Source organism: Peromyscus leucopus, chromosome 4, assembly GCF_004664715.2.
Source record: "Peromyscus leucopus breed LL Stock chromosome 4, UCI_PerLeu_2.1, whole genome shotgun sequence".
Classification (NCBI taxonomy): domain Eukaryota; kingdom Metazoa; phylum Chordata; class Mammalia; order Rodentia; family Cricetidae; genus Peromyscus; species Peromyscus leucopus.
Window position 1 is genome coordinate 8377291 of NC_051066.1, and position 23200 is coordinate 8400490.

The 23200-nt window shown below is 51.0% G+C and overlaps 1 protein-coding gene across 1 annotated transcript in view; it reads right to left on the reverse strand.

Annotated features, from left to right (window-relative positions):
• Window positions 1–4409: 4409 nt before the first annotated feature.
• Window positions 4410–23200, reverse strand: part of Usp20 (ubiquitin specific peptidase 20) — a 39104-nt gene continuing 20313 nt past the window's right edge. The window contains exons 12-27 of the mRNA XM_037204362.1: window positions 18414–18510; window positions 18022–18148; window positions 15759–15980; window positions 14909–14993; window positions 14593–14689; window positions 13770–13867; window positions 10906–10939; window positions 10666–10711; window positions 9881–10061; window positions 9673–9799; window positions 9300–9469; window positions 9130–9211; window positions 8395–8503; window positions 7271–7373; window positions 6239–6310; window positions 4410–5808 (exon numbers count right to left, since the gene is read on the reverse strand). Of these exons, the coding sequence (XP_037060257.1) occupies window positions 5648–5808; window positions 6239–6310; window positions 7271–7373; window positions 8395–8503; window positions 9130–9211; window positions 9300–9469; window positions 9673–9799; window positions 9881–10061; window positions 10666–10711; window positions 10906–10939; window positions 13770–13867; window positions 14593–14689; window positions 14909–14993; window positions 15759–15980; window positions 18022–18148; window positions 18414–18510 (1811 nt within the window). The 3' untranslated portion in view covers window positions 4410–5647. The remainder of the gene's footprint in view (window positions 5809–6238; window positions 6311–7270; window positions 7374–8394; window positions 8504–9129; window positions 9212–9299; window positions 9470–9672; window positions 9800–9880; window positions 10062–10665; window positions 10712–10905; window positions 10940–13769; window positions 13868–14592; window positions 14690–14908; window positions 14994–15758; window positions 15981–18021; window positions 18149–18413; window positions 18511–23200) is intronic.

Here is a 23200-nt window from a genome sequence, read left to right on the forward strand (position 1 = left end):
CATGCATTGCCCATAGCGACAGTAGTGTTGCGGACGAGGTGACTGTTTTGCTAGCAGAAGAGATTAGTTTTTTGGGATAGAGCATGTTTCCAGAATTTCTTGGTGAGGACTTGGTTGTTCTCCGGATCGTAGAAGAAGTCGAATCTTCGTGGACCAAGGATGTACGGCCTGGCACCATAAAACCCTTCTTTGATAGAGCAAGTCCCTCAGAGTCTTGCCGCCTGGCTGGGGAACATGCGCTTGAGCCTGCAAAGGGTCCTAGAATCACTCCTACACGAAAGGGGCAACCATGGCTACGAATCCGGGGAGTTAGGTCGGTTTTGGTGTTCTACACTGTACTACCAGAAAAATAAAGGGTATGCAGAGAAATGAAGATGTCTTTGATTTCACAGGATACCAAGAGAGAGCAGCTAAAAACAGCCCCTCTTAGGCAGAGATGGTTTCTATTCACAGTAATCTGGAAAATAGCCAAGTGGCCCAAGGACCCCAGCCACTGGCAGACTATTTCTTCTGCCACAAGTAGGCGGCAGGCCATCAGCGCATTGTGGGTGAGTTTGGGACAAGTGCCGCCCCCATAGTAAAGTGAGAAAAGGCATAAACTTTGAGATAATAGTGGATCCCATTAAGCAAACTGGAGACAAGACTATGGAGAGGGAAGTCTTACACACCGAACCCTGCAGAAGAGTGGGGACGGGAGCAAGCGGCCTACACACACTCGCCCCATGGCTTGCTACCTGCGCATGCTCCTCAAGTCGTACAACCTTCGTTGCAGTGCCATTATCGTAGTGAAAAGTTCTTTAGGTGCTGACAATCCGCAGCCTCATCGGACACATATACACACTTTTGAGTGGTCTGTTGGTGAGTTCACACAACGTTTTGAGGCAGGCAATTCTCAAAGTCACATTCTCCTACCTGCGTTATAAGTGGGAGTAGGACTGTTTACGAGCTGACAGATTAGAGTGCCGGGTCGAGACGTGGACCTGGACTCTATTCGCCATAAAGAATGGCGACACCTAAATATTCGTAGTGGAGACGAAAGAACTGACTTTGAGGATGGTATTCTCTGACCTTGTCCAGCTGCTCGAGTACATAAACACACATTATGCAACACCTCATAACATCACACTGACCAACAGCAAAAATAAAAAGTCGTAATTTAAAAAAATACTATAATAGCCGTTACCAAAGGAGAAGCCCACTAATATGCGGGTACTGAGAAGCAGGCGAGTGTGGACAGTGTTGAAGAAGGGACAGCTGTAGCGGACAAATACTTGTGTAGCAGTAGCTTGGATGATCGCGCAGACTTTCAGCGAAGTATCGGAGGGCCGCCCTGCAGCTACATACAGTCCAAAACCTCGATTGTACAGCCATAAGCGAATTCATCAAAATGGCGCTGAGCAGCTTAGATAGGGGTGCTCGAGGCATCTATAGATCAGGTTTCACTGCAGGAGCACCAATAACTCAGGAAATGAATACCCTGACATACTCGAGAAACCAGACTTTCGAAGTAGTCCACATGAGTATGACTTATGCCTCATGGTCAGTCCGCAGCCACAGAACACATGCAGTCAAGCGTGAACACCGCATACTGGTGCGAAGTGCCATGAACGCTCAGACAGATCCGAAAACATTTTCCAGCTCTGACCAAGATAAGGAATTCTCTCAAGTGAACATGAAAACTGAGAGGACAGTAACAATCAGGGACTGACACAGATAGAAGATACCAGCTAATAAGCAAATTGGCGAGGCATCTTACACAATGCCCGGTCCTACCAGAATGCGGGGCAGGGATGAGGTGCTTGAAGTCATACTCATGTTCTCTGCATGTGCCCTCTACATAGGACAATACAATGCACAAGGCCCAAACAGGGACAGAACAATCAAGAGTGCCTGTGTACAGGACACTGCACATATTCGGCCAGCAAGAGGAGCCTCGGGCGTGTGCGGCCTCAGAATATGCCGGGTTCGTCACGCCTAGCGGACAGAAAACCTCGCACAAGCACAAGCATCATACCCCGTGACAAAAACGTGAAGGACACAGTAGAGGGACTAGCAACTCACTCAAGCTGCTGCGTCTTTACTTCAGGCTCCCATGCCCAGGGAGAAGTTCGAATACGTGTGTCTACACCACTACCGTACCCAAGCTGATCTAGCCCATGGCCAAGTCACCTCTAGCCTGGGAGTCAAGGTCAGCACTCTAGCTATAGCCAGTGGAATTCTTACTTATTTCTTGCTTCGAGACTGTAGGGCAGATGAGACAAGAAGATTCATGGGTAGTGCTTAGCTAGTTCAGGCAAAGTCACTGCTGAGATCTAAATAGCGAGAGAGCGGTGGAATACGTTAGCGACACCGTCTCTGCTGAACATAGATGCTAAAGAGTCATAATAGCAGGAAACTCGGCGGGCGAACACAGAAGAGCAACTTTAGTACCTTGTCATGATACCTCCAAGCTGCAGCGCTGAACACTCTGCTCTTGCAGTGTGAATGGCATAACGATGCCTCTCTTCTACAGAGGGGGCACGTAGAGATACTATCCGGAGAGCTACTTACCTCACAGAATCTCGAGTCACAATAGGGAAACAGAGGAGTGGCGCTCCTTCCTGAGCCCTCTTTGAAGACTTTCCTCTAGTATTGCTAACCAGGCTTTTTACTAGCGGTAGCTTGTGCTAGTCCCAGTTAGCTCTTAGCTAGGGTCCTAAACGGGAGGAATCGTGCTTAAAGGAGCTACCGGTGTTGGTGCTGGGTGAAATCTTATGCTGAACATGGGCTAGACACATCAAGACCTAGAGGAAGAGTGTTATTATGGAGGCACAAAGTGCGATGGGGTGCTGAGGTGTTGCTAGCAGTGTTCTCGCATTTATTCCGGCGGGCATGTTAACAAGGTCAGTCGCGGATATAGTGCGTGTGACTCCCACGCAGTTTTTTCCCTTGACGGATGTAGAACGCTCCAGAACAGAACATGCTCCACGCATGAAGGCACACTAAAGTCAGAGTGGTTGTGGGTTCAGCAACCTCAAGTAAGTTGAATAGACTACATTCGCGAAGTGGAGCACAATCTTCATACAACACATTCTAGAGCACAGCACTTTAGCTCACACAGCAACGTGCAGTTAGTATACTATTGTAAAACCATGCAACTGAGAGCATGAAGTGAAAAAAACGGATACCGAGGAAGCTTTCTATATGAAGATACCTAGGGGCTAACTCAAGATTGGTTATGGCTTCGCTGCCTCCTTACCAGGGATGCTCAGAACCAGCTTGCGATGACCGAGCCTTAGGTGTCGCGCCATGGCCTGGGTGGAGGGATTAATTTTGTGGTTATGGAGGTGCGGAATATGTAACGGATATCGTCATGGGGTGTCAAATGTTGCACGTTGTTGATGGAGAGTATAGAGAGAAAAAGCGCTCTAGGTATCGAGTTCTGATGAGGGCGTAAGTGTCCATAGCCACAAGATCCGTAGAACAGAGTGTTTTTGTTAATGGAGTGATTATGTGAGGGTGAGAAGAGTTTTGGATATTATTTGAGAGATATAGGTAGTGAGCACGTAGCTTCCTACAGGCTGACTGGTTCTGGTCAGATTAATTTAATGTAATGCTGAGTGAAACCAGCGTGAGACTGAAGCTCGGTGAACTACGTGCCTGTCGCTCTTGCTCTCTGTACCTTATGCAAGGAAGTGCAATGGACAACGAAGCTGTGAGTGCATTATGCTTGTGCTTGCACTACAAGAGAGACTGTATCAGGCAAGAGAGATACTTAAAAATCACTGAATGTTTCTATCTGAACTTTAGGATAAAAGGAATACAAGCCCAGGTGCAAAAACTACCTAGAAATAATCTAGGATGAATTTGGGCACATGGACTCACGAGATAGATGCACCAGTCTCGCTGGCTCCTTACAATGCAGGACAGTTAATATCTGGGCCCTGCTAACGCACGCTGTGAACACTCGAGCTGATGAACCGCAAGCTCTCCTAGCTTCAAGCTGCTTTTAAGAAGGTGAATGGACATAAATTCTTTAGAGGTGTCTCGAGATGAGAAAAGAGAGATGGGAAACAGAGCTGTAGGGGATAGTCTGAGGTGTGTGGTGGTTAGGAACCGTTGGCCGCACGGATCTTCGTCGGTCGCAGAGGACACTGAGGTCTGTTGAGGCTGCTGATGTTGCTGTGAAGTACATTGGTTGCAGTGGTCTTATTAGGTGTGAGGCAGGAGGGATGACCACACATGGGACATGCTGGCCACTAAACACATCCCTGCTGGGGCCCTTAGGGTTTGGTGGGTTCCAGGAAAGGAGAGACACAGCTGGTATTTCAAGTGTTCCAGCCTCCTCAGGCTGGCTTCCCAAGGCTTCCCCAGGGCCTCTGGCTTGTGTTCACCACCACTGGAGGCAGACGCTACAGTACAAGCTAGGGGCAGGGGAGGAATGCATGTTTATTGTGACATTCTCAACACAAACCAGACTGCACCACGGTAGTGCAAGGAGCCAAGGGCTCTCAGCAGAGGCGTCAAGAGATGGCAGCCAGCAGGGCAAGTCCCAGTAGCAGCTGGCCAGGGGCTGCATGCCACCTCAGTGGGAAGAAGTAGGTCTAGGGGACAGCAAATGCCCAGACCTGGGCTGCTGGCGCCCACTTCTGCAGAGCCTGGAGGTCACTGCCCTCTGGAGACCTCTTGGTCCCGGATCCCCTCACCACCCCAGACTTTGAAAATCTTGCCCTAAATGTTCTGTTCAGACTTCTCAAGGACCCCAGAAACAGGACAGCCTCTCTAGGCTCAGGGGGTCCCAGTACCTCTGCAGTGGCCACAGATCACCTCCCCAGAGGTGGCCCTAGACACCAAGGCTGGGGGAGGTGTGGGGGTGTGGGGTGTTGGGGATCAGGGTCACTCTAGGCTACACAGGAAGCTGAGCGAGCAACCAACAGTGCACTAGCGCATGAGGTATCTGTTTCACCCCACCCCACAGGGGCTCAGGAGCCACCCCACAGGGCAGATGACACCCAATCAGCCAGCGGCTCAGCAGACAAGGTGGTAGGTCCTCTCCAAGTCTCAACTGCCCACGTTCCATTCCAACCACGAGTCCTGTTTCTATAGTCAATAACACACATGGGGCGGCCTGCACCTCCAGGGGACTCCGGTAACCAACATGATGTGAGGGGCTGCTGGCCAACATGCAGAGCCCCTCACAACCATTCTGGCCCCCCCCCCCAACCCCGGGCATGGAAATCTACCTCTGTGAGTCGCTAAGGTGTTGGACCCAGTACACAGCAGAAAGCACCCCAGAAGTGGCAGGCACTCCCAGCACCCCATCCCAGGGGCCAGCATGGGCTGAGGGGCAGCATGGGGCTCCTGGGACAAAAGCTGGGCCCGAGCTAGCAAGAGGGCAGGTTTGGGGACATGGTGATGACGTCAGAGTCCTCCAGGTCTGAGAGAATATATTTCCCAGCACAGCATCTCTCCTGGCAGACGGACCAGCCGCACTTGGCCTCTGCGCCAGTACACAGCAGCACAGCTGCAGGGCACAGACACACCCTCGGGGAATGGCAAGTACCAGCCTTCAGGGACAACGGCACTCAGCAGGACGCAGCCTTCAGAGGGATGCAGGGCTGTCTGGAGAGGGAGTAGGACCAGCCACAGCCACTCAGCCTGGCCCCAGTCACACAGCCCGGGTCTCAGCCTCGATCTTTTGCTCTCCGTGCAAGCTCTCTGGGTCTGGGAGCTGGGCTACACTCTGCCGGATGGCGATCTCAGGGCCACCCCCATACAGGCTGTTCAGATAGGTCCAGGTCTCCTCGGAAATCTGCCCATAATCGGCTCCTGTGGAACAAGAGAAGCATATTTACAGAGTCCACATTGTATACCAGTCCTCAGAGGAAACACCTTCTGGGTAGTCAGAACCCCTGGGATGAGGATGGGACCGTGCCCCAGAAGGGAGGGAGAGTAACCCCAGACCCTCCCGAAAGCTGCTGCATGTACAAGTGCCATTCTTGTAGGGCCCCGAGGACAGGTCTCTGACTTGTCTCTTTCCCAGGGTTAGATGACGGAAGCGTCAAGCAGGCTAGCAGGAGGCAGAAGAGGCGGGGTGTGGTGAGGGCCTGAGGACCCGCACCATGACCTCTGGGCCTGGACTTGGATAACAGGACTTTGACAGGTGGCAAAGCTTCCTGGAAGGACAGGCCCTCGTGTCAACCTGGTGGCATGAAGGTACCAAGGGCAGCCTGGCTGGGCTGGGGGGCTGGGGACTCACCCTGCTTTAGCTGGATATGGCCATTGCCTTTGACCTGAGCAATCCTGCTGTTGTCGATGGGCCCAGGAGGCTCTGCAACAGAGAGGGCTGGCTTCGGTGTTCGAGACAGGGCTGCCCTTCAGCAAGGCTTATCACCTGGAGCCCACAGCGACCATCCCGGCCTCAGACCAGAGCCAGGGCCAACAGACACTGGTGCACAGATGCCTTCTCTCTGGATTTCACGTCAGCCTCTCAGTACTCCAGACCCAGAAGTGGTACCTCCAGGGGGCATGGGATTGTTTTAGACCAATGTTTCAGTGATGGGCATTGGTGGTAGCTGCCACCAGCTGAGTGTCCTTTCCTGGTCTCCTACCATCTCATCTAACCCTCAGCAACGATGGGAAGTGAGGACTGTTTACACGGGACAAAGGTTCGGCCAGCTGGAGAGACCCAACCAGCTCAGAGCTGGAGGAAGGCAAGGCCAGAAGCCAGACCATGGACAGAACCCAGGGCTACGCTCCTGACCACAGCCACCTGACTGCTTCAACCAGAAAGGACGGGGCTGGGAAAGGGGATCCAATACCCTCTCCAGAACTGGCTGTGCTCTGAGAAGCAGGCAAATGCCTAGCACATGGCATGCATGGGCTCTGCCAAGCTGCCAGGCCTAGCCTGGGAGCCTGAGTGGCTGGCTGGGAAGGTGGCCCAGATCCATGGGCTACTCTTTGCTGGTAACTTTCAGGATCCTGATAGATCACTTATTACAGGGCTGTCTTCATTTCTGCAAATCGGAGTGGTCAGACAAGTACCCCAGCCTTCCTAAGGGTCTAGAGCTAGCTACCCAGGAGGTGCAGAACCCAAGGACACGGCCTTACAGGAGGAGGGCACCCGCCCCGGGGTCAGCAGGAGTGGACGACGGATGGGGTGGGCACGCTGCTCTGCCACAGTGGCCGGAGAGCAGCAGTGCCAGCCAGGCCTGAGAACAGTGCTCTGCATCCCTGGATGGAGCGCACCAACGACCCGGCGGTGGCGGCCTGCCCAGGCCTCCCCACTCACCGCTGTCCTTCCCCTTGACGAAAGCCTCCCACTCTCGGAACCAGTGCATGCTGATGCAGTAGATGACTCCGGGAGACTCCTCAGCTTGGAACGCCTTGTTCAGCTGTGGGAGAAGGCAGGCAGGGGGTCAGTCTGGTCCCTGTTCCTCATGACTTCCCAAAGCCCCACCTCAGCCCCTGACCCTCACAAACACTGGATGCCCCAGGCAGAAAATCAATGACTCCTTGACATGTTCAAGAAAAGAGAAAATTTGAAGGGCTGGAGAGACAGCTCAGGGGTTAAGAGCACTACTCACTGCTCTTGCAGAGGTCCTGAGTTCAATTCCCAGCACCCACATGGTGGCTCACAGCCATCCATAACTCCAATTCCAATGTTCTTCTCGGACCTCTGAGGGCACCAGGCATGCACATGGTGCTTATACATATATATGCAGGCAAAACATTCAAACACATAAAATAAACCTTAAACAAAAAAGGCCAGTTTCCATACTGACCAGCTAGGTCACAAAAGATAATGCCTGTAGCACTTTCCCAAAGGACAAGCACACAGAAGATGCTATTTTCTCCACTCACTAGACGTAGCATCAGCTCACGCGGTTCACTGTTCCAACAGCTCTAACGCTGGTGCTGGAGAGGATGCCAGGGCCTCACAGGTGCCGAGCCACACCTAGAGGCCCTCACTGGCACTTCTCCGTGGCTACAAGGCAGAGGCCTCAAATACTTCTACCCACTATGTTAAGTGCTCGAGGTCTCATACTATGCCCTGTTGTAAGCACCATGAGGAGGGAGCGGCCCCACCCACAGCAGTCCCTGTCCCAGCAGCCCCTCTTCTGATGGGCCCCACACTCCTCACACTTTCTGTGAGTCTCAGGCACCTTCCACGTGAGGGTGCAGAGCCCAGCAGTCCTCAGCTAGGAGTGCTCCATCCCCCAGGGACAGCGGTGCTCCTGTGGGGCACAGGATGGTAACCACAGTCAAGAGGCACTCAGTCTGGACCACTGAGACAGGCGCAAGTAGAGCAGGCTAGCCTCTCACTGACGCCAGAGGCTCTTCTCTCCATTCCCTACCCTCTACTCTCTGCAGAGCACGGCCTTGGGTCCCCAAGTCCCAACTCCCCAAATGCACCTTGATGAAAGTGTCAATCTCCACCCTCCTGCGCTTGGCCAGGGCCTCAATCTCCACCTGGCAGATGGAGCACACGAACAGATGATTCACAGCAGGGCCGCCCCCAAACCTGCTCGGGAAAGGAGAAAGAGCCAGCATCAAGCAGGGGCAGTGCCCCCGCCCCGTGCCCTCAGCCATCTCCAGCACACTCAGCACAAGGGCTGTCAAGGGTCCTCTGTGCCTGCTTCTCTGTAAGAGGTGCCTAGAGCTCTGCTTCCTCCGGGCCGGCCACCCAGCTGTGTGGCCTCAGTGCAGTGAGGCTGTAGCGGGAGATAGTGGCCCTGGCCTGGGGCCTTCCAGGATCAAGGGCTGCTCCCCACCACCCACTGGTAGCTGGCAGGAGGGCCCCTCCTTCCCAGGGGCAGACCCCACATACCCAGCTCTACAGGGGCCTGGGACTGGGCTAGGCTGCCGTGGGAGGACTGCCTGCTCTTGGGGTCACCGCACTTAACCCTAGAAGTCCCCAGTCCTGGCCCCACTCCAGACTCCAGAGAGCCTGTGCTGAGTGGAGGTCAGAGGCCTAAGACTACCCCCACCTCAGCCCTGCAGGCAAGAGCCAAGGGCTTTCTTTCCGTGGCAGGGCCGACAGGCCGGCTGGATTCCCAGCAGCCACTGTGTCACCTTGGCTGGAACTGTGCTGCCCAGGAAGCGGGACAGTGGGGTCAGTCACCACTCCGGCCAGCTCCCAGGACTCACCTGACATACAGGTGCTCCCAGACGCTCTGTGGCAGGATGACCACCAGGTCATCGATGTAGTGGTATTTGTTGGGTGGGATTCCTGTGAAGGGAGGCACAGGGAGGGAGAGCTGGGGCTTGGGCCCAGCTGGGCACCCCCACCACACCAGCTCTCCCAGGGGAGACCTCACCTCCGTGCGAACACAGGAAGGTGTGGTTGGTGATGGGCCCTGGCTCCGCAAAGGTGTTGAACTTGTTCAGCCATTCTCGAGACACATAGAACCGCAGCAGGCTGGGCTCCCGCATGGCAGCCAGGGACACCACCTGCTGCCGCTCGCGCATGGCCTCCTCGCTGCTCTTCCTGAGAATGGGGGGGGGGATGAGCCAATAGGCCTCGGTCCAGGTTGTGCATAGACACCAAGTCATGCCAAGCCATGCCAAGTGTGCATGCTGGGGTGTGGCCTGACCCTCTCACAGGGCCACCACAGAAAAGCTCAGGAAAGCAGGCTTACAGAAACTGCAGATACAGACAGACACACTGAGTGGGGTTCCCCACAGACACACCTGTAGAAGAGCACGTAGGCCTCCACATTCTGCACCACCGTCTCATGGACCTCGGTGACATACTGATCATCGAATTCATACCACTGCCCATTGATCACATTCTGACAATAGGCAATGTAGTGCCCGCCTGGCAGACAAGAACAGGTTATGGAGACCCAGGGCACGGACAGTGGAGGAGGGCTGGTTGGAGTGTGGGGCATATACTCACTGCCTGCTGTGCCATGGTGACAAATGACAGAGAGGAGGTCATATGTGGTGACCTGAGACGTGCATTCCTTGGCCAGAAAAGGGCGTAGGTCGAGTCCCTCGAGGGGGAAGGAGACATGGCTGCTGACTTTGAAGGAGTACATTACCTCATGCCGGAAGCGCTTCAGGTGGACACACAGAATCTGAGGGGAGAGGGCAGGCGCCAGTCACCCTGGCCATCTAGGGGGGATGACAGGGAAGCTCACAGACAGGACTCCCACACAGGCCTAGGCCTGTTGGATTTGCTTAGAATCCACCACACGTCAGAGACCCCCACGGGGGAGCTAACAGCCCCATTTTCCCTCACGAGGACTGGCGGCCTATGGTGTGGCTGCCAGAGAGGCGAGCTGAGCTGGTCCCTTAGGAAGCTGACTCTGCCCCAGCTTGCCATGTTTACTTTCCAAGAATTCTGACACTGGTTTGGGGACTTTGAGGAGCCTCCTCAGGACACCATCCAGCCGCAGCCTGAGCCTTGTCTCTGTTCCAACTACAGAGACTGTGCCAACCCCAGCGACGCTGCTCACCTGGGGGGCCCCAAGCCCCCAGGAGAAGAGGGGACTGAAGTCCGAGGACACCTGTTACGATGGACCCTGTCAGCACTCCCTGGGTGTCTCACCCCAAGGACTGTGCAAGCTTCATGGCCCTTCTGTGCTTGTGAGGGACAGGCCAGTCCTCACACGGCCTCACAGGCCAGCAAACATCCTCTCCACATGGGCCCCAGCCTAACAGCCAAAGTGGCTGACTCACCTCAGGCAGACACAGGACTTTACAGTACTTCACACCATTCCGAAGCCTGCAGAGGAGGACACAGAGCCACGGTCAGTGTCCTGTAGGGAAGGAGTCAGTAGAGGGACCAGGGTACGGTCCCCTCCAGACCCTTGCCATCTGGGAGGTTAGCACAGGGCTACCCGAGGGAACCCTGGGTAAGTGTAAGCAGGAGAACTCTGGGGACAGGGAGCTGGGGACAGGCCCTGGGGCACAACTTACTTCTTACACCGCTCACAGCTGTACATGTTGTCACCTAGTGCAGAGGAGCAAAGGTCAGAGGTCAGCAGGGACAGGAAATGGGGACAGAGAGGGCAAATAAGAATTATGTTTAGGGGGAAATGGCAGGAAGTAACGGGATTCCAGAGACAGAACAAGAAGAAACAAAGATTTAATACTACACACTGCTTACAAAAGGAACGTGGTTCCTCCCTGGACTTATGTGGTGAAAGCAGAGAGCTAACTCAAGCTGTCCTCTGACTTCCACAAATGCAATGTGACATGTGAACACGCAGAACTCTACAAATATTCTTCAAAAGGTAAAACTCCATCAGGTGTAACAGTACACACCTTTAATCCCAGCACTCGGGAGACAGAGACAGGCGGATCTCTGAGTTCGAGGCCAGCCTGGGCTACCAAGTGAGTTCCAGGACAGCTAGGACTCCACAGAGAAACCCTATCCCAACAATTAATTAATTAAACTAAAAAATTAAAAATTAATTTTTTTAAACTTCGAAAATGGATCAAAAATCTAAGAAAATGTAGATGTTTAGATTATAACATTCCAGGTGTGCGGTCTGTGCAGCCCTGGTGACTGAGCCCAGGGCCTGGTGGACTGGACAAGCTCTACCACCTGAGCCATACCCGCAGCCGCTTCAAATTCTGTACCAGAGAAGGGTGCACAGAAAGACCTCCTGAAACTCAACAACCAAGTGACCTGCTATGGGAGCAGACAGAGACTAACATGCATGTGTATGCACCTGCATCGTGGCTGCACAGCTGAGCACTCGCCTGTGTGCGCATGTGCAGGGGCGAGCGTTCACTATCGGGTCATCTTCCTCTATTGCTCTCTACCTTGTCTGTTGAGACAGGGTCTCCCACCACACCCCTGGAGTTCATCAGCTCATCTAGACTGGCTGGTCAGTGAGGCCTGGGGTCCTCCCAGCTCTGCCCACCCAGATTATGGGGTTATAGACACACACCACCATCCCTGGCTGTGGGGAGCTGAACTCAGCAAACACTACTCACTCAACCGTCTCCCTCCCCACTAACAAACGGGAGGTTTTTAAAATAGATTATTGATTTATTTTCTGGGTACGGGTATTGTGTCATGCATGTCTACACATCATGTGTGCAGTGCCCGAGAGATCAGAAGAGGGCATTGGTTACCCTGAAACTGGTCACTCGAGTTGGTTGTGAGCTGCCATGTGGTGTGGGGGACGAAACAGCAACTGCTCGGACTGTGGGCCGCCTCACAGCCCCCTTAGCTCCCCACGGAAATATATTTAAGGTGCTCAGCATCACTCATCATCAGAGGATACAGATCAAAACCACAGTGGCACCACCGCATGCCCAGGAAGCTTGCAACTGCTCCGGGGAAAAAAAAAAAAAAAAACAGCAATGAGCTGGAACCTGGGGAAACACGAACTGCGTGGAACTCTTCCATGACTGGGTTGTAAACTGCCGTTCCCACAGGATCTAGCAGGAGTGCTCCCAAGCGCACCCAGACAGCGTTATGTTCATGTTACGTCAGATCATGGATGTCCGCGGTAGTGACATCACAGCAGATGATGGAGTCACAGAGGCGGGGTCCATCCAGAGACAGATAAAAACCTTGTTTCCACAAGGGGGAAGAGGTCTGAGCGCGAGGAGGAGTCAGTCTCACCCATTCAGAAGGAAGAAGGGCTGGGGGAGGAGTCAGTCTCACCCATTCAGAAGGAAGAAGGGCTGGGTGGGGCCCAGTGGTCAAGCACAAGCCTAGCCAATGCAAGGCTCTGAATTCAATCCCCAGCCCCACAAAAAGGACACTGTGGGGCTGCCACACAACCAAGTAGAGTGGTGGCTATCAGGGACGGGAGGGGGGCAGGAGCCGTTTAGTGGCACAGTTTTGGTTTGGCAGGATGAAAATATTCTGGAAATGGAGGTGGTGGCTGCACAGTGATGTTAATATACACAACACTACTGAACTGTACATCTGAAGTCAAAAAACAATTAAAATAGTTATGGTAGCAAAATTGGCATTATTTGTATTTTACAATTGGAAAAGAAAGCAAAAAAAATTTTTTTTTTAAATCGTGAACTCAGTGTTATGGATCAGCAGGTAAAATGCTTGCCATCAAGCCTGACAGCCTGAGTTCGATCCCAAGACCCACATGCTGCAAGGACAGATTCAACGCCCAGCTGTCTTCTTGCTCCATACCAGGACAGTAGTGTGCACGCATTAAGTAAATAGGTAAATATTTTAAATTACATTTAAGCATTCAAGTTGGACATTGGTGGTGACATCTATAATCTCAGCTGGAGAAGTGGAGGCTAGAGGAACAGTGGTTTAAGGCCAGCCTGGGCTACACAATGAATCTGAGGCCAGCCTGGGCTGCACCAAGACCTTGTCTCAAAACAAAAACAAACCACTTCTTTAACAACCGAGGAAGCAGAAGGCTAAAGTGGGGTATCCCTCCCACCCACTGGCCTGTAGAAGATAACAACAGGTCAACAGCCAAGAGTCCCAGGCAACAGTTTGGGAGGACAGGTGTCTAAGCCTTCCCTGGTGGGGAGCAGGTGAACAACTATCTCATGTTTGGAACACTCTCATGTAGCCCAGGCTGGTCTTGAACTCACTATGTAGCCCAGGATGACCCCAAACCTTCATCTCTTGCCTCCACCCCTGGAGGGCTGGGGTCACAGGTGTGCACCCCCTGTAGGCTGGCAGTGGACTCTAGCAGGTCAGTCTGTAAAGCACAGTGGCCATGAGTCATTAGCGCTGGGCTGTAGGCTAGCTGAGGCACAGCCATGATGGATGGGCTCTTTGCACCACCCCACCCCCACCCCCGCTCCCTGCAGTCCCATTCCGGCAGCAGGCCGCTCACCCTTCAGCTCATCAGCAGCAAAGAAAGCAGCCAGGCAGTCCTCCAATGTGACGACAGGCCCCCAAAACCAGCTGGGGGTACAGATACCCCATCGATACCTGGACAGAACAGCGGACTAAGGGTGATAAGGCAGAAAGCTGTGCCCCAGTTATGTCAAGTGGGCGCCTGTGTGTCTTTTATGTAATTGGGGATGTGGCTGAAGGTGTACTGTCGGTGTCGCCTGGACCTTGGCATGCCTGACACAGCATTGGGAGATCTGGGGCCTTGAGCTGGGTGAGCTCACTTTTCTGGTCCAAGTAGAGCTATGCAGGAAGAGACGGGAGACCCAAGAAAAATGACTTACTGATAGCCCTTCACTGAGGCCAAGCATTGCCTCTTGGCAGATATAGGAAGCTGCCCGGTGATCCTCTCAGTCACGCATTGGAGCCCAGATGTCTGCCCTTACACTTTTTACGTGTGTGGCTTGGCTCACTCGTTCTGGTGGTTTTGTCACTTACCCCTTCCTAGCTTTCACATATGCGAGATGTAGTCAAGGCTTGTCTTTATATTCCCTCTGTAGTATATGTGACCCAAAGACGTGTATGAACTCCCATGTTATATATATCTAGGATCGATAGCATTTCTTTTGGCCTTTCCTATGTCTCCCTTTATTTTTGAACCGAGTCACTATGAGTGGAGTATACTCTCCTGGCTCCGATAGAATTTATATGCCTGTTCTGCACTTCTGGTAGACCCAGGTTCGTGGCAGCGCAGGCCAGGCCGGAGTGAGCACCCAGCTTGGCGGTGAGTGGCATGTGAATGGCAACGGGGGTGCCTGACGTACCGTCGAGATGTAGCTCCACGATTGAAGGCCAGCCAGCCCCTGGGCAGGAGAGTAGGCCAGTCCCCCACAGGCTCCCGGACTGTGGCTGGTACATTCTCTGGGTGTGAAGAATGGCCTCAATGATAATTGAGTACTGTCGTTTGGCTCTCGTATCCTCATGGTAGGGTCCTTCAGGCACCTTATGCCAAAGGTTATGTGGAGTTCATAATGAGAGGCAGGTCCCTGGAATTCGATTCCTACGCATCCGTTTAGGGCTACACACCCTATGGGAACGGTAAAGACCAGACCTGGCAGTTGGCCCCCACTCTCTGCCCACCGGAAACGAGAGAATAGCTCTGCTCTGCGAGGGCCAGACAGGTGAAGACAGTCCGTGGTCTCCTGTTGCTCCTTCGGACGTACACCTTAAAGGAGCAGCAGCACGAATACTGAATCTCTGTGATAAGAGCTGGAACCCTCACTACTCGCCGGTGGAGAGGAGTAGGTCTCCCCCTGCGCGTCCATAGGGTAGGAATAATGCCAGACTGCCTCCGGCCACTGACTCACAATCCCGGTCAAATACAGGGTGTGACTAGCTATAGCACCCAACATGCCCACCAGCGAAATCTGTAGTGATCAGGAGCCATGTGAAGACGCGCCGGAGAATATTCGCTGCAAAATTTATTAAACTCATTATTTGTTATTCCTGAATGGTGGAAATTCAAAAAGGCATTAACATCTCTTTACTGGACCTTAGTACATAAAAACCAATTCGGAAAGCCTACTTGCTACCTTCCGCTCTGATTTCATGCCGGCCCACCAGCACTGGCTACCTGGGCTGGGAACCAGCACAAGAACGTTAGGCTCAGCTTTCCTCCCTCCCCGCCATGGCAGGACACAGGCACAGACAAGAGGCACCTCAGCCACGCGGGCAGCCCTCCATGTGGATCACTAGGATTGTCATATTACGTCACCCTACTTGGCAATCTAGGCACACCGTGTTTATAAATTGGATTTTCTCCCCTCCCTATCCCAAGGCATGCCAACAAAGGTTTAATAGGCTCAAAGTGAGTCAGAGAGCACACAATCTGGACCGATAGTGTTAAAATTTATTGTAAGTGTCTCCCTTATAACTATGACATCCCTAGGCCTAAGTCTTGCCCTCCGTAACCTTTCTTTGAGCACGTTACGCACTGGCCCCATCCTTCACTGGTTTGCACGAGCGGGGGCTGGCTGAGACAGCTTCGTGTGGCCCTCATGGTGTGTAGGACGGGGCTGCAGCGGGCGAAGAGGAGCTGCGAAAGATGTTGGGCTTCGTTGTCATGGGCTGCTGGGGAAACAGCAAGTGAGAAGAATAGATAGGGGCCAGGGGTGCGGTCCACGAGCATAGTGCCCACTTTCCATGCCCAGCTCTGCGGCCAGACAAAAGGAGAGAAACCTAAGCCGGACAGAGTCTCCTCCCACACCTTCCTTGTTTGTCCATCCCCAACCCATCAATACACCGCGGACATATAGCGAATCCAGTCAGTATTCCAACTAAGGCTCAAGAGTAAAGGCAGGGCTTGTGACTCTTGAAATCCAGTGAACCTTTGGCACTGAGGGAACTGTCACCAGTCGCTGTACGCTCGAAAGGGGCCCAACCAGCTTGACAGAGCCATGGGCCCACGCCATATTGGCTTGCCTGCATTGCCTTATTCCGCTAGGTCTCAGAGTAACAAACAACAAGGGAAACATCCATCACTAGGCGGCAAAAGCAGTGAAACTTTCAGTGGCCCAACCAGTTGAACCGGGTTGAGCTGATACCTAGAGGAAGCTCCTCCCGGCAGGTGCTGCCCTAGGGCCATATAAAGTGCACCTTGGGTAGGCTGAATAAACTAATTTGAGCTCTCGATGGGCAGTCTTTGGTGGAATAGTCCAGGGTGCTCAGCCGTCGTGTTCTCATACCAACCACAAAATTTGGGAGAAATCTGGAAAAGCAAATTCACTTGTATCCTATCCTCAGTACTTGGACTCTGATAGTTGCGTGAAGTTGAAACAGTATGCGCTGGCTGATATCCCGCAGATCCTCCAACGAGAGATCTTGCCTATTTTCTGTTGGGTTCCTATTCTATGCGCTCTTACTCAGGATTATGGCTCGGGCCCCCTCATCTGGGCTAAGTCAAGTCAGACTCCATACTACATGGCACCCCCTTCGCGAGTTTACCTCAATCAGCCTCCACCATCGCCCGGCTGCACTCCCGATCACCGAAAAAGAAAAAGCAACAGAAGAAATGCTCCAGGCCAGATCCGGTCACCCTCACCCCTGTTCACTGCTCGAGTCACAGGACAGAAACTCGTCCTCTGACGGGCTTGTGCCGTTCGCATCATGGCGCGCCTCTCATCCGATGTTGTCAACTGGAATCTGATTCCTGGCTATCACTGAGTGCTGTCACAGCGTGATTATGTGGCTACGCATTGGGATCTTTCCTTTGAGCCTCCTCATAAGGTGATTGGGGTTCTTTACTTTTTCCTCTCATTCATGGCAGCGTAGGAACTCCTGGGGCTTCCTGCAACCAGGCATGTTCACAGGGGCTTTCCAGGGATATTTAAGCCACATGGTTTGACTGCTGCTTTCTGCCCACATAAGGCCGCCAGCCTACATCCAGCAGGATCGTGTACAACTACGTGTGATAGGCACCCATACCCCCCCCCCCCCCCCTTTCCCCTCCACCCTCCTTGCTGTCAGTAACCTAAGCAGTGTCTTTAACCACTGCCATAGGCGCAATACTCCACTATACCACTCTGTGTCTGTGACTTTATTATCTCTTGCGCTCTCACAACTCTTCCAACCAGCGGCCATGAGATGTAGCCTTATTGGGAAGCTCCTCCTCAGCGTGTCACACAGCCAGGGGCACACAGAACCTCGAGGTTTTCTATTACTGATTCTTGCTGTTACGGTACAGCTCCACATCCTAGCCCACTGACATCTCCTTGCTCCTGGAGACAAGAGGTCGGAAGAAACAACGAAGTGATAGGCAGGACTGGAGGAAAGAGAGTGGAGAGTTAGAAGAATAGATAGTTTATTAGTGGATGCTGTCAAAGCACAGACCTGTCAAGAATATTCTCTTGCTCACACTTTGTGAAGGCTGCGGAGTAGATTTGGGAACTCAGAGGTTAGGAGCACTGTTGCTCTTCCAGAGGACCTGAGTATCAGTTGCCCAGCAACCACATGTGGCTCACAACCATCTGTAATGGAGAATTGGTGCCACTGTGTTTCTGGGCCTGCAGTCCACTCCACCATAGCTGGTATGACCTCATTGAGAGACATAAAAGTGAAATACTACACATAAAAAAAGTGGGAAAACGTGTAAAAAGAAAGAAAAGAAAAGCACAAAGAAAAAAAGCACTGGACAGTGCTAACCCACAAGCCAGGCAGCCGAGCTGACCCCTTCTCCCACTGGGTTGCGGTCTTACCTGCTTCCCGCACACGTTGGGTTGCCGCCATTGTGCCGTGGACCACTGGGGCAAGAAGGCAACCTGGAGATTCAGTACGCCCACGGTCTCCTGGTCACGTTCCTCTCCATATTGCGGACCCTTCCGGCTAGGCGGGACAGAAGGGTATACCACAGTTAGCTTTCTGCCGCGAGCAGGAATTGGAATACTGGGATGTAACAAAATTATAGGATTCCCATATGGTACTCAGAACTGTAGGCAGTGGCGACTCTTTACCTGCAGTTACCCGTGAGACTTCCGATCCTCAACCCAGCCTGCAGAGAAGCAAACCGGGGAGCCGTGCGCACACATGCAGGCCTCAAAGAAAGTCCATCTCTCTTGTGACCGCAAGCGTGTGTGATTTGCAGTCTGACCTCAAGTGGGACTGAGAAGTGCGATTCCAATAAGACATTTGGCCTCTCAGCAGTCGCCTCATAGCAGCATGGGCTTGACGAACCCCTGAAGCTACTCCTGGACCCCAGAGGAAGTAGGCTCATAGGCATTTCCAGAGCCATCCCCAGGAGAGTCAGTGGGACCCCAAAACCAAGGGTGCACCTCTCTGTCCATCGCAGCGAGGGCTCACGAGCAAGCAATTTGTTCCACACACTATGGCTCCTCTAAATTTTTTTACAAGATTAGGGGTGATGGATGAGCTCGCTCCAATACAGTGCATTTCATTAGTGTCAATCCAAAGTCATATAGACTGAGTTCAAGCACCATAGGTGAAACCACATTAACAACAAAAAACATTAGTGATTGTAGTACCATGACTGGTGTGTCTCTTCCCGTCCATAGTCCCAGCACTGTGGGCGCAGAGACAAGACAGATCCACCGGGCGTATATCTGGTCAGCCAGGCTCAACCCAGTCTAACTCTCGATTGAGCTCACATTCCATTAAGAAGCATGCTAGCATCCATGGTTTCTGATCAAAGCAAGGGGGTGGTGTTCACAGGTGTGGTCCCTGCAGGTCACCTTCCAACCAAATCCTCTCCAAGTGCAGATTGCATGTACACGTAGCACAACACACCACACAACACCAACACCATCACGGACAACCGAGCGACACATCGGATCTCACAATCTTTTTATAAATGAGAAACAAAATTTTAGATATTATTTCGTTTTAATGAGTAATACAGATGTTCTTTGTCCTAATCATACCATATTGTTGGTCCCTGCAGAACCTCACGCAAGATGTAAACAGACCCCTTTATAAGCACCAGGTTCATATTTACACGATGTGTTGTGATTTAGCCAACCATGTGGAATGTGCTTGAGATAAGGACAAACTGAAAATCTCCGTAGCACCCCTCTGGAAAGAGCAGCCAGGTGCTCTTAACCATTTTACCCAGAGCAGATCCTCCAGCCGGCTCCAAGTAAAGAACCAATATTTATTTAGCTCAGGTGGTTTAGATGTGTGGCACATCTGTGTGAATATCTAGCCTCCATCATGGAAAAGTACATTGTGAAGGTAGCGAGGCCAGCCTAGATCTAGTTAAGATACAGAGAAAACCCTGTCTTTCAGAAAACCAATTAAATAAACCAATAAATAAACAAGCACTTAGAAAATGTCTGACAGATAAGTACAAGGACCAGGAATGAAGCAGCTTCTGCTGGGTGCGATGGAATGTCACAAGCACAGCCAAGCAAGCATACAACTGGACTCGGTTGATGTATCCACTTGCATTTGGTGTTGAAGCGCACAATCACTGCTCTTGGTTTTACCTCTTTGCTCTCCCCTCATGCGTTAGCACCATCTCCTTTCTGCCTCTCTCAGTGTGCTGCGGCCTGCGCACTCGTGCTCATATCCCTTAACTGAGTTCCTTTGCTCTCCCTGGGACATGTGGGCAACAAGCCCCCTTGCTGGAAGTACAATCTATGGACCCGCTATAGTCACGGCCTACCTTTAGGTGTTTGATGTGGTCCCTACTTAAAACTTTCATATTCATGTAACATCATCACCTCCCCTTAGAATCCTTCAGACTTCTTTTTTTCCCGTTTATCTCCTACGTTCATTGTCTCCTCTCTCGACAAATCAGGCTTAGTATCGAAGGCTCTCATTCTTCGTCTACGTACCTTTTCTCAGGGTACGATACCATAGCCCTGATATACTTATATATAATTATATATATATACATATATATATATATGGGTAATATATATTACACCTTTAAATTTAAAAATTTCCACTCATATTTTCTAAATTTTCACTTAATTCTTGTTGTGTAGTGCTCTTCTTTTTGGTTGTTTAGTGCCTCTCCATACTCACCGGCCAATCTTGCTCCCCTTCACTTGGCTAGTTTTCATCGTTACCCAGATGTTTCTTTTCCTCACTTATAATTTGCTGTTAAATTTGCGGTACCCTTATCCAACCAGCTGTTTAGCATTTCTATTGCTTCATTTCTGTCCTAGAGCCCCATCATGTCTATACCAGCCAAATGCCTACTCGCTCAGGTACGTGGTTACCCACTCAACAAGGACGCTTGAGCTGTACATGCTCCAGTAGTAATGGCGCTCCTCACCCGCATGCTCGTGCGACTGGGGAAGGTGTAGTCAGGACCAAGCACGATGTGTGAATACTTCTGTATAGCTCAAGGCTTTTGTACCTTCGCTATTTGATATCTGTGTAGACTTCTCATCACTACTTGCTTTCTCGTTTCTCACTCGTGTACCTTACTGCGAGAAGCTTCTACTTATACGAACAATGTGTTGATGAATAGTATCATTTTTGTGTCTGCTTTCGATACTAGGATTTCCACGGTTCTCCAACTGACAGTTCCTGCTTCTTTTTACCGCGCTAGCCATTTCTGTGTCCACACTATTAATATCACGAGACTCCATTGTTGGATATTTCATTTAGACCCCAGTAAGTCGCGCAACTGGATGAGAACTCATGTACGCATATGTGCACCTATTCCCTATAGGAGTGGTCTATCCTCTCCATGTCGCACGAATCAAATCGCTCTTTTATTTTATAGCACGCTCGCTTGGGCGCCATCAACTGAATGACTAGGGTGACCATGGCGCCTGGCTCTCTCTCTCATGACCTCAACAGCTGCAATCCGAGCCTACTGGAATCTGAGTGCCGTTCCTTGTAAGTCGTGTCTCAGGCATGACACCAAATAAGGTGTCAGTATAGAATTGCTCTTCAAATCCTCTCATGATGCTCGACTCATCCGCTTGTTTAGTGTGTCGTATTTACCAAAATCTATTTTCCAATTCATCTACAGAGCCTACTCAGAACCCTGAGTGAGCTGGTTAAAATAATATAGTTTATTATTGCCTCTGGCACAAGCAGGTGGAGCGATGCTCCACTGCTATTCTGACGTGAAGTGGGCTACTCGAAGTATTAACACAAATACCATTGTCGATTATTATGAGATTATATGGGCACTCACTCTAATTTCTACTAAGATATGATTATGGAGGGGACTACTGAGATGTGCTCTATTGCGATTCGATTTCCTTCAACAGACAAAGTATTCCCTTCGTAGTCTTGGGCAGTTAATGACATGTGTGGATTTCAGTGTACCAGAGACTCACAACTAAAGCATTACCGATGCCATTTAGGGCATGAGAGACAAGGAGCCAACTAGTATAAACAATATGAATAATACCACTATGCCCAACACATAGCGAAGATCCCAGCCCATTATCGGAGATTGTAAAGAATGAGGACGAGCAACCGCCATAATATATTGAGAATCCACAAGCTACGGTCGAGGTGGGAGGCAGAAGCCATATGTGACTAGCATCGTTCTGGTGAAGTCTCTTTGTCTAGACCATAGAGGTCCAGCCATAGTGTAATGCTTCAAGTAGACAATGGAGAGTCCAGGCATCATAGGTCTCCTAGATGATAGACACTACACAGTGAAGAACACTCCAAGTATCTCCGGTGCTCGTCCCTTCAACAAATAAAACAAAAAAAAATTCACCACAAGCATAGAGTAAATAAGAGAGCAAATACAAGAAAAAACTCCAAAATATGCCGAATCAAATAACTCCCATCCAACTCCTGCAAGAAAAAGAGATCCGCAACACTAGCGCCTAGGATTCTTACCTGATATGTGAGCAGAGGAGATTCGTAATCTCAGTGTGTCACTTCAGCCCGCAGAACTCCCAGCCACACGCATGCTTGGGTAAGGACCTCTCGGTATAATCCACACTCAACATCTGTATAGAAGATGCCCTATGGATGTGGAGTGGCTCATCATGAGCTCATGCACGCTAACTTTGTAAATCCCAGGGAGCCCTTTGTAGTATCTAAAAGTTGCGTACTCTATATTGTTAGCAGTGTGTAACTGGGGCATTATAATGTCAGTCTGTACGCACAGAATTAATGCGTCTTTGCGCAGTTTCTATTAATAATGGTGAGTTCCAGGTCTTTTATATCTATGATACTTCACTCGAGTCTCCAAATAACACAAAGTACCGCTGGGTGAGGAGTATGTCGAATGACTCATATCGCGAAGACAGAAATACTACATCGAAATCGAATCACATCATCGTACTCTGCTCTCCTCTTCCAACACACACTTGATGCCTATTGCTCTCCCATGGTTGTCATTTTGTAGTATCCTTCACCTACGCTTCGCCTTATGTTCTGAGTCTTCTTATTGTAAGCGCACATGTAAGGCTTTGCCAGCAAACATTTACTTAGTTAAGCCTGCTTGCTTGTGCCAAGATAGATGTGTTTATAACATCCGGAAATAAAGCGACAGTGCGACAGCAGCAAATGATGCATGTGCCTTTCTGTCTTTTATAAATGCTGTCCATCTGAGAAAAAAAACGAGCATTATGTTTCCCACAAAACTTAACAAGAAGTAAGAGAGGATCCAGATATTGAGCTTTTATTCTGATCTTATAAAAAAATAATCTCTCTTATTTAAAATGTGAGATTTCAATCTACAACCTGATTACCAGTCAAAACAAAGGAAAGGTCGTATATTTTCACAGGTGAGGGATTCTGTAAAGAGAAGTACTTTTCTGCTAGGGTGAATGGGGTGGAAGAAGCGACAGATAACATAAGTTTGGTAGAGTTGGAAAATTAATAAATCACTTATGCTTATTAACTCAGTACTCTCTCCTGCGATTTTACCTCTGCAAACAGGAACCGTCCAGCGATGAGAAACATTTCCTAGTCCCTGGCTCTTTAGAAGTC